The sequence below is a fragment of the Danio rerio genome, chromosome 2 (genome assembly GCF_049306965.1).
Source record: "Danio rerio strain Tuebingen ecotype United States chromosome 2, GRCz12tu, whole genome shotgun sequence".
NCBI classification, from domain to species: Eukaryota; Metazoa; Chordata; class Actinopteri; order Cypriniformes; family Danionidae; genus Danio; species Danio rerio.
The window spans coordinates 17,869,530-17,884,431 of record NC_133177.1 but is presented as its reverse complement, the minus strand read 5'-3'; the positions used below and the strand labels follow the sequence as shown (position 1 = coordinate 17,884,431).

Below are 14,902 nucleotides of genomic sequence, written 5' to 3'. Positions count from 1 at the left end.
GGGGGACATCCAGCAACTTCTTCTGGTGGCGGATCCTCGTGCAGCCTACGACTACTGTGAACACTACAGCCCTGACTGTGAAACCCCTCACCAGGACACTCCACAGGCCCAGGAACCCGAGGAAGAGGTCAGTGTGTGTGTCTGGAGCTCCCCCAGACCAGTGTGTGCGATGATGTATTGATGGATTATATATGGTCTACACCCACAGCTTCTGTCGGGGGGCTTTCTTAGGCCTGGTTTCAAAAACACTGCCAGATTTCTGAATTATTATTCACAGGGGATGTGCACTAGTTTGGTCAACTAGTGAAAACATTGTTTGAACTCATCAGATTGAGTTTCATTCTTTGGTGCATTTCCCTCTTTTTTTAAATGTCTTTATGCAGCTGTGAAGAAAGAGAGAGCCCAGCTGAATTTTTTCAGTTTATTGTTTTATTTTTTAAGTAAAAACTTTTTTGTTTTATTATCCAAACTACTGATAACATTGTAAGGCATTTAGAGCTTTTTTTCATACATTTTTTTTTTTTTAGATGTTTATGTGGTTAGTTTCAGACATTACAATACCACTCAGGGTTCCCACACTTCTTGAAAGTACTTAAAAGTACTTGCATTTCTTTTGACTATTTGTTTGGTTTAGATACAGGGCATACACATCTAGTTTCCCTATTTATAATTATTTAAGTACACTAAATGTAAATCCTACGGTTTCTCTCAAAGAAACTTAGGAAAATGATCATGTGCTCTATAGAGCTCATTCAACTAATGCAAAATTAGCTCTTTTTTTCCTGATAGAAGTGATGCCTGTCATCGCTGTAAGCAGTCTCTAACCATATCCATATGTTCTGGAGTTGCCCTCATTTGACAAATTTTTGGTCATGTTTTTTTGATACACTTAATAAATCTAATAACAAAAATTTTGCCCCTAACCCCTTCACAGCTCTTTTTTGATATTTCAGAGAGAGTTGACTTGACTGTTGTATCTTGCCAGGTTATTGTTTTTTCTACTCTTTTAGCTAGACATGCCCTTCTTATTAAATGGAAACTGGTACTTCTCCCATTACATGACATGTGGATCAGAGAAATCTTTAGTTGCATAATACTTAAGAAGTTAAAATGCTTACTTGCAGTCTCTCTTAAAGAACTGGGACCCTGTTTTAGATTATATCAAAGGCTTATCCTCTTCAGTTTAAATCAGCTCTAATACACAGTAAATAACTGGAAAGAGGAAATATTGACTCCTTAACGCAAACTTTTCTTTTCCTTTTTTTACTATTTTATTGAAAAATTGCTTAACTATCATTACTACTTTTTATTTTTTATTTTTTTTATTTTGAATTTTTATTTAATTTAGATTTTTTTTAATTTAAAAAAAAAATTCTCAGATGAAATTTTTGTTTTGAATTCATAAATTTTATTTATTTCATTTTGAGAGGATAGTGGAAAAATAAGAAAACTAAGACAGTCTGTAATTTTCCCTATGTTGTATTGTATAATACTATGTATGGTCTTGTTAAACACAATAAAATAAAATAAAATAAAATAAAATAAAATAAAATAAAATTAAATAAAATAAAATAAAATAAAATAAAATAAAATAAAATAAAATTAAATTAAATTAAATTAAATTAAATTAAATTAAATTAAATCAAATTTAATTAAATTAAATCAAATTTAATTAAATTAAATTAAATTTAATTTAATTTAATTTAATTTAATTTAATTTAATTTAATTTAATTTAATTTAATTTAATTAAAAAGTACTTGAAAATGTGGATTTAAGGCCTGGCACGTGCTTAAAAAACAAACAAAGCTCCTTGAACATGCTTGAATTAAATTTGAAATTAAATTTGTTTCTGGTTTATTTCAACAATTGTTCTCAACTGTCAAAAACACAACGAAAAAAAAAAAACTGAAACTTTCTTAAATTAAAAGTCCTACATTTAAAGCTTACCAACGCTTACCAATAACACATTTTATCAATATTTCAGATACCACAATTGAAGAGTATTGAATTCAGCAAATTTTATAAAAAAAAAAAAAGACTTTTTAAAACTTTTTGGAAATTACATTGACATTTTTAAAGGGGTGGTCCACTACAATATTATATTTTAAACTTTAGTTGATGTGTAATGTAGCTGTATAAACATAAACAACATTTCTAAATGTAATGTGATCAAAGGTCAATGCAAAGGGAGACTGTCTTTTACAGAGTTAGCTTAGCAAAGCCTACAGCGAATTAAGTTGGGGACTGCAAAAAATACATCCCAGTTAATGAAATCCCAAACGCATCTGGTTACACGCATTCACCATGCGCATACACCCTGCACAGCAAAGGGGAGTGGCCAGAGGTGCTGTAATGTTATAGCAAAGAAAGATAAACTGTCATCTATATGCTGCTAATTCCACAGAGCTTCTTCTGTTTCTGGATTTGGGCTTCTAAAGGACAAGACACAAAGAGAGAAGTGTATACAATTTAAATTTAATTATGTTTCACAGAATTACAAGAAATATATAGGTACTATTTGACAAAGCACAGCTTCCGGAATCTCTCCCAGTTCAGTTCAGGCTTAAACTGATATGGCTATCAGTTAATCTGACTGACAGTATTTACACAGTAGAGGCACAGCGCATGCTATTAGAAGCGTTTGGCTTTTCCTGGTGATGTAGAGCTGATCCCCGAATCACAGCGCATTATGTAAGCTGACCAATCAGAGCCTCTTGTCATATTTCCAAGTTCCTTGGAACTTGGAAATATGACAGTCGTTTTCCTGGCTGAGAAGCTGTATATAATCAAAGTAATATATATGATTTTTTTTTTTTTTACAAATGAAGCTTGAGGACGCATTGCTTTCCATCTAATAAACACAACCTAGCCTTAAAAAGTATACTCTGGACCACCTCTTTAAAATAAATATTAAGTATAGGTGAAATTTTAAGTAGTTAAGACTTCCATGGCAACACATATGATGTAGCTTAATTTAAATTTAATGATGAAAGTGTAAAACTTTTAATGAAAGTGTGGGAACCATGACCTGTGTTTTAACTTTAAAAGAGTTACAAAATCAGAAATTGATGGAATAACTTAGATTATTTAGATTTAGATAATTTAGAATTTTTTTGCCACCGCACATGAAAGCATTTGTTTGTTCTGACCAATTGTCAATTTCTGGCAAAAAAAATTATCTTTATATCAATAATTTTATTCAAAATTAACATTTTCTACACTAACATTTTGCCCAAACTTAGAATTTTCAGTTAATATACATAATGTAATTATAATTTTACATGCACCAGAGTTAATTTCACATATTTGTCATGGTAACATTGACATTTGTTTTTGTCTAAAAGTACTCAACTTGAATTGGATTTGACATGCCTATCCCTGCAGCTCTGTACAAACTGCCCTTTATTTACTCAGTCCACAAGATTGATTTTGAGAAATTAAACTCTCTTGCTAATCCCAAATTGAAACAGTGCGGTTTGCCTGGTTTTTGATATCTCACTTTTTTTCAGTGCGTCAATATTTTTCCAATAATATTTCTCAGCATAGCCAATGAGCTCACGGTGGAAACTATTTTTCTCCCTGCCACAGAGTCTGAGCCCACTTTTTGACTGGCGTGGAAATTTATTTTTTCTTTAATGACTCCTGAATGCTTGGTGGGAAAACCTGGTTTCTCCCTCCACAGCAAGCTCTGGAATACCTGGAAAAGTGAAGTTATGTCTCTCAGCTGTTAAAGAACTCTTGATTATAACGTGATGATAAATCACTGAAACTGCTGCTTGGGGTATTAAGAAGCTGCGCCACAACAGGGGATGGAAAATGTAGCTTCATCTGTCCTGGAGGACGCTGGAGAAAAACCAATGGACAAATTAGCAGATTAATACGGAGAGTGGTTAAAAACATATTACATAACGTCACAGTCAGCTTTTTAAAGCAGTTAACAGATAGCTTTGTGATGGGTGTTAACTTGCTATTGCTAAAACTCACATCTATTGTGTGATGAAGACCAGTTTTGAATGGAGGCCCATTCTTTTCCCATGCAAGAAGCTCCTGTGTGCCTTACCAAATGCTTTATTACACGTGTGGGAAACAGGGACACGCTTTTAATGGCCCAGGACGATATTTATGCCTTTCATCCAGCTCGCTGGCTACAGCCATGGCAGACTCCAAGCCTGGCAAGACCCCTTAATGCTGTAAACTGACTCGCAGCTGGATATTTCTTCCTTTTCGCTTCTCTTCTGCAGCCAGTGGAACGCAGCCAGTCCACCAGGCCTCAGTTCTTTTTTTTCTGTTATTTTTATTAGCTCAGCTGATGTGCTGGGACTTCAGCTCAACACTTTTTTTGATGGACAAAGGCACATCACAAAATGCTTGTTAACTTAATCTGCCGTACCTCACCTTATGATCGTGCGCCTTATTAGCATCGGACAGGGAAACGAGCGCAGAATTGTAAGCGTATGTTTATGATTGCTTGTTTATGAATGGCATTTTGTTATTGGAAAGGCTTTAACAATAGCTCTTTGTTGGATTGCTAAATTGACTGCCATTTAAGTGCGTTAACAACTTTCAAAAACCTGGCTCCGGGGTGTTACATTTAATAAGTGCACTTTATGAGAAGCAGAATCAACCAGTAAATTATTTATAAATTGCAAAATGCCATCTGTGGCATGCAGTGTGAATAACATACCATCTAGATGAATAAAAGGCATAAATGCTGCACTCATGTCATTTAAGAGTTATTTTTATTAGAAAAGTGAAAACTTGGAGATATTAAATTGATAGTTTAGACTATGATTGGATTAAATCATTTCAATTTAGCGAAGCTATAAACACATTCCTGTTACTACTCATTAGCAAGTATACATGTGGCAAATATTTAAGTCTTAAGATTTAAGTCTTTGGCAGTTGTAAGCAACCTAATGATAGTGTAATTAATTATATTTCTTTCTCTGTGTTTTGATTTTACTTATTTATTTATTTAGGCGGTTCATACCTCTGAAATAGAGACTAAGCCAAAGGAAAATGAATGAAAGAATGAATAGATGAGTTAATTTATTTTAATTTATTCATGTTTATTTTTATTTTCAATGTTCTTCAATGAATATTGAACAATTATCTACTAAAATATCAATATCAGTAATTACATGCGACTTATAGCGTATTAGCAGGTTGCATTATTTATTTATTAATTCATTTATTCTATTTACTTTTAATGCATTACTATATACCTAAAATGTCTTGTGAAACCTCAAATTAATCTAAGCCATTTGAAATGACTAGTTTGGTTTTAATGCTGTAGATGGGCGAGATCAAAGAAATGAACGTTTTTTTGAGCAACAAATTGAGCTAAAAAGGCTTTTGTAGTTGATCAGCAATCAACAGCATACTCGCATGCAGTGTTGGAAAAGTTACTTTTGAAAGTAATTACATTACTTACACTACTTAGTTACTTGTTATAAAAAGTAATGCATTTTATTACTTTTGAGTTACTTTTGTGTTACTTCTTACCTGACTGAGGTTTGATCTCTTTCAGAACTTGCTGGTGTTTTTTCCACCTTCTTATATGACCCATAGCTTCATTTTTCTTTAAAAAATGTAAATAAAATTATATTTTGAGAATTTTCTGAGCCCAGAGTTGTATAAACAGATTAATGACAGCATTTTAAGTAATGTGTTTGCTACTTTTGAATGGCGTGTTATAAGTTAACTAAATTAAATATCCATTAAGATAAATACTGCAATAAAACCTAAGAGTACTAAAATGAAATAATTTATTAAGGCAAAAACAGATTTTAAACCTTAAAAGTGTTTAATAACAAAATGAACAGTAAGGCGATAAAAAAAAATCCTCAAATCACCCTATTGTCTGCATACTAGTGGGCGCAGCCATTTAAATCTTTTTGGCACCAGACTTCCGGTCTTATTTACTTCCATTCATTTTTACACATTAAAAACAGCTCATAACACTGCTTAATGTTGCAAACTAATGTTTTCCTATTATATTATTCTGCTTTGTCTATATCTTCATAAACACTTGTTTGCAGAGCAAGTAGTTTGACTTTGTTTTCTGCCGTTTATTATTCCTAGTCATTTCTCCCATTGAAGTTCTAAAACAATCGCAAAAACTGTCACACTTCCGCATTGAAAATTAAGGTAAATAGACTGCTTCGCGTGGCCTTAACAAATGTGTAAATCGTTTTCCAAAAGAAGAAAAAAATCTTACCATATTACAAAATGTACTGTCTTTTACAGTAGCGTTAGAGAGTGGCTGCATCCCCTCAACAATAAAAGCAATAACTTTTTTTTTGTTTAGTCGAATTAACTGAGTTGTCGTGAAACGGTTTGCATCTTCAGTAAGTACTCTGACTCGAAATAAACCCATATCAGTTAGTAGAACAGTTATTTAGTTAGTGGATTCAATTAGTAGAACAGTACACTGACTCATCTGCAGTGAAAGGTCATTTTTATTCTGCAGTTTCTTTTGTAAAAGCCAGTTAAGCAAGGTAAAAAGTAACTCAAATAATATTACTTATTTTTTAAAGTAGTGAGTTAGATTACTTTGAAAAAGTAATATTATTATGTATTGAGAATTACTTATATCGTTACCACTAACACTGCTTACATGTATTTTGAATTATGAAAATTTTTACTAACTTGTGTGTTGTGTCATATGCCATGAATGCATTTTCCATTTAATAAACAGTGACCTCAAAACAGTATTTGAACATATAAATCGCTTAAAAAATGTGTAATTATTCAGCACTGTTGCAGTAATACAAAATATCAAATGGCTGGGTGTTTATTTTTTTTTTACAACATTAACATTTAATATAATGCAAAATTACACAAACAATTCTAAATGTGTAGGGTTAAAAGGGATAAAATAATAGATATTTTGTTGAAAATGCTGGCCACGACAAAAAAATAACCCTTGCTATTTTGTCTGTGGAAATTTACACATTTTTTTTTTGCATATAAAGTATGCAGAAAGTGTTCAAATATGTTTTGAGGGCTCAATAATGGTGAACAGCGACTTGGATTCAAGTCTTTCTTTATAACATGCATTCATCTCTCTCTCAGTACAATCCCGAATACTCAGATGCATATGGGTTCTATGAATACACAGATGAAGTGACTGCCACTGAAAATCCCACTGACAACGTTCGTACTGACACCAAGGTAAACAGTCTGGCTCATCTGAATGGCCAAGGTGCATATCAATCACTGTGGGATTTTCTTGAGCCCGCCCACTTTCACTCTGTGTGGTCTCTGATTTACTGCTCCCTAAATCTCGTATTTCTGTTGACCTCATTTCCCTCGTCCTCCGCTGTCCTCACATGCCATCCCTTTCATTCTATTCTAATCATCACTCAAATAAAGATGCAGTTTCTATTTTTGCTAAACCTACAGTTTTTGAGAACATACATTAAGCTTAATGCTGTGCTCGGTGTTGTTGTGTTTTTGTGAAGAAGTTTCTTCCAGTTTCTTTTCTTGGCCAGTGCTGTATTAATGTCTAATGAATTTTACACTATGGCGAAAGTGATAGAATTTCTTTTATATTTGCTAGGAAACTTTGATTTCTTTCATAATAATTTAAATCATCTACTGTTATGCTGAAATTGTAAAAAATTCACCAGCCAGCTGTTGTAAACTTGACATCTTGATCCAACTTTTACTTACATTAAACGTTTATGTTTCAAATTCAGCTACAAAATGCTAAAAATAAGGGCCTACTGTAAATATTGGAACATTCATAATGTTTTTGTCAAAATTTGTCTCTTCTTTCTGATTTATATGGATCTTTTGTGTGATGTTTACTTATAGCCCAGCACTGTCGACACTGGAGACTACTATGTTGAGCAGGATTACGGCACTGAAGCTCCTTCTGTTTCCAATCCAGCCAATGAGGTAAAGATCTTCATCAGACGTGGATGAAGTATACACAAATCCACTTGAGTTTAAAGTAATATAATATTAAAAAAGAAGTACTTTATATTTTATCAGGTACTTCTTTTGAATTTAGCTTGAGTCAAAGTGCAGTAGAGTTGAGTTTTAGGTATTCGAGTGGGTTACAACTAGTATGAATTAATCCAGATTCATTTCAGAGACTGCGATATTTGAATGAATCAACCTTATCAATGATTAAATGATCAAAAGATTTAATTTACAAATTAGATTGACAGTATTGTGTAACCAACATCATGCTAGGCTTCATATTCAGTATGAGCTTATTATTATAAAACAAACAAATCATATGTTAAAAAAAAGAAAGAGAAAAGCAGAGGTCTGATAAGATAAGATAGAAACCTGTGGGATGCTCTTTTTGACAACTCCATAGTCAGACTAATTGCTCAGAGGTTTGCTCTGACTAGATAATTTGATTTGTTGAGAAATTAATTGGATGAAATGCTTTGACAGGATCAGCTAAATCACTCTGAACTTTTATGATTTGCTCTGAACAAAATCATAACATTGTCTGGCTCATTTAAGTCAAGACAAGGCAAGGACATTTTATTTATATAGCATATTTAGTAAACTATGGTCATTCAAAGTGTTTTACAGAAACAGGAATAAAAGAAACAAGTGTAAGAAATAAAAACATCAAAGAATAAAAATTATTAAAATCTGAAAAAAAAAACAGGCTAAAATGTAAAAAACAAAAAAACAAAACAGATTTTAAGGAATGAAAATAAAGATTTAATAGTGTGATCTATCGGATGTAGCATAGCGCTCATTTAGTAAAGGCACCGCTAAATCGATGTGCTTCAAGCCTTGATTTGACTGTACCTAATGTTGGAGCATATCTAATCATTTCTGGAAGCTGATTCCAGCAGTGGGGGGCATAGTGGCTGAAAGTGGAATATTACCCTGCTTTGACAGAAATCAGAAATAGCTGGAAACTCAGTCTGAACACATTGCTAAAATCAGTGAGTTGTTTACTTTATACTCAATTTGACAAAACTCATTTAGAATAAATATCAAGGTTTGATATTGTGTGATTTCAAAAACAGAGCATTTCAATGTCTGTTAAAGCTTAATACAGTGTTTAGATTACCATTATAGCCACTAGATGGATCAACTTGAAGTTTAGCATGCACAGAATTTGTTCATAGTAGACTGACATACTAGCCATTAGTTAATTAAATTTGAGCACTCATTAAAAACAGTTAACAATGGCCAATCAGAATGTAACTCGGTGGGTATGTTAAACTTATGGGTGTAGATATTTTAATTTCTTTGCCATTTTGATTTCTTGCAGTGTGTAATTAAACGTTTGTTAACTTAATCTCTTTGTTAACTCTAATAACCTAATCATATATTTCATTGTTAAATAAACTAATTACAGACTTCCTAACTGATAAACTTTAAACTTCTAAAATGCTTGAACCCTATAATTGCTACTTGCAGCTATTTTATTATTATTATTATTATTATTATTATTATTATTTATTTTTTGTAATTTTTTTAATGAAATTATGATATTTGATATTGTATACGTATGATATTATACTTTGGGATATAGAAAATTAAGCAATAACTTGAAAAGGGTCTGGCTGCATCTGCACTGTCAGACATGCACTTTCAGAAACTACTGGCTTTTAACATCTACACCTAACCCAACCCATCCTTCACAATGTCACTTGCTCTATTGATTGCCCGAGATTGCATGTCTGGGACTGCATTTGCAAGTCTGCAGCCATACACTGTTGCAAAGTTGTCCTAAATAAAAATAATAATTAAAAACATAAAGTAAGGAAAAGTTGAATGCAGTAACAATTCAAAGACTAAATACTCCCAGTGTCGACCACTGGTTGTGTTTATTTTCCAAGTAGGAATTGATTGATTTTTAAATGTATTTGGATTAAAATTATTATTTTCCCAGGGATGGGTTGCAGCTGGAAGTGCATCCGTTGCATAAACACTCCACTCATTTTATTATTAGCTGACTGATCGTACCACAGATTGTGAAGGATTATCTGATTTTATAGTTGCACAATCAAAAAAACAACAAAAAAACATAGTGTAATGATTCTGTCACAGTCTGTTCTGAGATGTTGCATAAATAAAAAATCCAAATAAAGAACATCCAGATGTAACTGGAACAGGATGTCTTGCATTTAGCCATGGCCAAAAGTCTGCTCCAAATGATATACCTACAGGGGCTGACGTCGCCTCGTAAAGCACTCCTGGTATTCAGTTCAAGAGCTAAGCTTAAATAGTGAGAATTTTTAAATATATGTGTGCATATATCACATATGTAAAGTATGTTTTTATTTAAAAAATTGGGGGGTGGGGGGGTCTGCTGAAAAGTAGAGAGCACAAGTGCAGCATTTTGTTAGATTAGGGTGATATTTTAATAAAGTAAGTTTATGATTTCATATTGAAAATAATAACACAAAGATTTGAATTTGATCATATTGCAAGCTTTAGTTTTTAACTGGAGTGGATAAAATATAATCTAGTTCACAGATCTCATTATCAGTGTACATGTTAAAATTTTATTTTTGTAAAAGTTTGTAAAAGTTATTTAAACAATCATTAAACCAATTAGTAATAAGGAAAGTGTCAATAATGAACAGTTATTTGTATAATTATATATATTCTATTTATATATATATTCTATATATATATATATATATATATATATATATATATATATATATATATATATATATATATATATATATATATATATATTCTATATATATTCTATATATATTCTATATATATATATATATATATATATATATATATATATATATATATATATATATATATATATATATATATATATATATATATATATATATATATATATATATATATATATATATTTATATATTCTATATATATATATATATATATATATATATATATATATATATACAAAGTACCCGTACATACAGACACATTGCAGCGATTATTGAAAAAAGATAACCTTGGATGACCTTAACTTGAATTAAGATTATATATGTATGTACGTATGTATGCAAGTGTATATATTGTATGTATGTATGTATATATATATATATTATTTGGAAAGCTATCCGTTAAACAGCAATTGAACAGATATTAGGCCAGTTGACACATTTGAATATAAAAATGGTCTCATTTTAAATTATTCAGCGCATTTTTTTTTATTTAATTTCACTAGTGGAGCTTCATCAAAAAAGTATTAATTTAATGCTTGGGTCTACACATGGACTAACCTCCCTGTTCTCTTAATGCTCTCATCTACTGTCTGCCCTGCTGATCAGAATCCATCACCGAAAGAGGAAATAGTAGACGACTACATTACAGGCGTAGAACAAGTTGGCGTGGATGCCACCGCCGCCACCGAGGAGAGTGTGAAATATGTGGAGTCCAAAAGCACAAATGGAGGCGAAACCGAGGACTTTAAGGAATACGACCTTAACACATATGATGCAAAAGAGATAGACCCCAGCAATTATGATGATTCCTTCTATGACTACACTAATGGAGTAAAACCCACCGGATCAACCTATGAGGACGAGATTGGACCTGGACGACCTGCGGAAACTGAGGTCACTGAGAGCAATGTGAGTTCACTTCTCTATATATCTCTATGGCCTTGTGTACATCTGTATTAGGATGCATTTTGGTCTATTGCATAACAAGTAGACAGGAGAGACACATTCCTGTTCACACCTGCTGTGTAAATCTGTGTTTTGTTGACTTTTGACAAGTTTTCTGATAAAGGGTATATGGGTAATGTGAAATATAGTATATTGAAAAGTATAATGGGTAATTGTTCAAGCAGTGAAATCAATTACTTATACAATATGCTTCATAAATTGAATAATATAATTACAAGTACACTGTTATATGTTATTTATTTATTACCTTTCAGGTCAGTTGCTAATTAAGCATTTATATAGTTTTAAGATGCATAGACATTTTTGTCACGCTACTTAAAAAAACAACAACGACAAGGATCCAAGATGCATGGTCTTAAAGGACCGGTGAAAAACAGAGAGTGCAAAAAATAGAACAGATGCGTGGATCTGTATGAAAAAGCCAGTGAAGTCCAGGTCAAACTATCTCTCTGGAAGCAGATGGCACACCCAAAAACACAGAGCATCCTGACGAAACACAGAGCTCCATCAACGATAACGAACTGACAAAAATACCAAAAACACAGCGCACAGATGTAGGCATGATAATTACCCACAGCTGATGCGAATGATCAGCACAGCTGATCAGCAAAACAAACAATCACGTGACTAAAGCAGAACGCTACTACAAGGCACATGAATGAAACAAAACAAAACCATGTGACAATAACAGAGACAAGTGGAAATGCGCACAACCTGCAACCATGACACATTATAGAGTACATTTAAGTTCATTTAAAGGTTCAAATAAGTTCAGTTATTATTTAAAAATCACATTCATAAGGTGTTTAAACATAGTTGTGTGGCAACGGTTTGTGAATATAACCAGCTTCTAATGGCACAAATTTACAAATTAGTTAATTGTATTTTTTTCAGTCTGCAGAAACACTTTAAATTACATTCTGTCATCAGGCAGGGGAAAGTCTCACAATATCTCCCTCATTAACATAGGACGTTAGTCTTGTTTTTGAATCTGCCACTATGCTGACACATAGGCTATTGTAGCTCCGCCCTCTTCTGAAAAAAAAAACAGGACAATTTCATTTGAATTTAAAGCGACAGTCACCAAAACAGCACAAAAATCAAATCCTTAAAGGGACAGTTTCAAAGAGTTATACAACTATAGTTCTATGGTATTTTTAGCTGAAATTTCCCTTACACACTCTAGTGATATCACAGACTTATTTTACATCTTGTAAAAAGAGGTAATAGGTCTGAATATTTTAGAATAAAAAAGTAATTCAGTTAAGAGTGATTACGAATAAAAAAAAAACATTTTCAAGGGAACGGGCATTTTCATCATCCAAAAAAAGAGCAATTTTTTTGTAAAATTGTTTGCTGTTTTGCATAATGTAATATGATTAACAGAACAATAGTGAGTTGATTCATTTAATAAAACATTCAGATACATATATTCATCCAAAGAAAGAGAGCTGCTGTTTGTTAATTAAGAGCTATTTGTGAAATCAAATTTCAAGTCAAATGTTATTTACTTTTTGTAAAAGAATATCTTTAAACTTTTGACAACATTAACTTTTGGATTCCAGGCTTTAAAATATATCTATTTATATATTTTCACCTGTTTGAGAACATGAACATCTACACCATGAACACATTCTGATCAAATACATTTTGATGACCTCTAGAAATTTTCAAAAGTGGACAACGTTAAAACATTTTAAACTCCGTTTACACCAGTATTTAGCTTTGGTAAACTTATGATCAAATCAACAAAAACACATCCTACTACCAGGTTTAGGCAGGGCCTACATTGGATTAAATAAAATGAAATCTAGATTTTTTCTTCTTTATAATTATTACTCTAATGTTGTCTAATTAGTAAACATAATCCCTATTATTTGCCGTATGTTTTCAGTATGTCTGCTGACTCTAGCCGTTTTGCTTGTGGTTGCTGGAGACAGGAAATGACACATCATCTACTGTATGCGATTGCAGTGTTGATCTGTTCAATCTTGTGATTTATTTTCACATTTTAACACAAGTAGTCATTCACACTGACCACACTGGCTTTGTAGGCTGTAATTTCTGGAGAAATTTCCCACCAAGCAATTTTTTGTTCAATGGATTTCTAATAGACATCTAAACATAGACGGCTTGGCTAAACCAACTATACAGGCTGTCAATGAAAATGTAATAGATGGATAAGAATAGCCATTAAATAGACAGATTAGACACACTTCACGTGTAGTCATTCATTTCTGTCTATTTGATTTGTTTTACAAAAAAAAAAATTGCATGTTGGGATATTATCTTGGTTCACAACCAGTGTTGTCAACTTTCAGAAGACAAATATGAAGCTTTAGAAACAATTGCTGCTTGTTCAAATTACTTATTTAAAAAGAGCTAATACAATTTTAAAAAGAAAAAAGAAAAAAATAAGGTTCATTCAACCTAAATATGTGAAAATTTTATTTGACTTGGTCAATTTCTGGAACAAGAAATTGTGTAGGTGTAACTTTTTTTGGGTAGTGAATGTGTATACAGTAAAAAAAAATGCATGGTTCCACATAAACGATTTGTGTTGAGACAACATGCAGAAATTAAGATAGCCTATTAGTTTTTAAAATATTTTAATGGACTCAAAATAAAACAATTAAGTTCCCCCTAAAAAACAAAATATTGTGTCGTTTCAGCGAGTTTAAAAAATCAGCAAACACATTTTTTTGTCTAGTTTCCAACATGCTTTTTATGGGATTTTATTAAGAGGGGGAAATGTTAGTTCTGGGATCAGTCTCAGTCAACAGTTGTTGTTAAAGCTGTTGCTAAGTTAAAACTCCAATAAGTAACAGAATATTATGATTCTCCAACTATGGTGACTGTAATGAATTGCCTCCACAAGAGAAAACACAATGAGCTTAATTCACATTGTAATTCAAGTGAAAGTGATGATTTGACATCATTGGTTCAAAATGAATTTTTGTCTTAGGTTCCTCAATTTACATGAATGGTAATGCATGTCATAATTAAACCAACACCAAAAAAAAAGGCTTGTCCTGTTTTTTGTTGTTGTTTTTTTTTTAATACTCCATAATCTGAAACCTGCAGCTTATGTTTTTAATAGAAGATGCTTGTGTTAAATGAGCGTAAAAAATAATTTAATTACATATAAAAAAAAAAAACACTAATAGTTATCACCGTATATTTTCCCAGTTGATTGATTATATTAGACATTGCAAAGGAAAATTGTATTACAAGTTTTCTAAAAAGATTTAAAATATGCAATTAGCAATTATTGCTTTAAATATTA

The 14,902-nt window shown here is 31.9% G+C and overlaps 1 protein-coding gene across 2 annotated transcripts in view; it reads left to right on the top strand.

Annotated features, from left to right (window-relative positions):
* col11a1b (collagen, type XI, alpha 1b) overlaps positions 1–14,902 on the top strand; it is a 175,342-nt gene that overhangs the window by 45,574 nt on the left and 114,866 nt on the right. For both annotated transcript variants that reach the window (XM_073917530.1, NM_001184954.1), the window contains 4 exon segments: positions 2–127; positions 7,079–7,177; positions 7,823–7,906; positions 11,257–11,559. In XM_073917530.1, coding sequence (XP_073773631.1) covers positions 2–127; positions 7,079–7,177; positions 7,823–7,906; positions 11,257–11,559 — 612 coding nt within the window.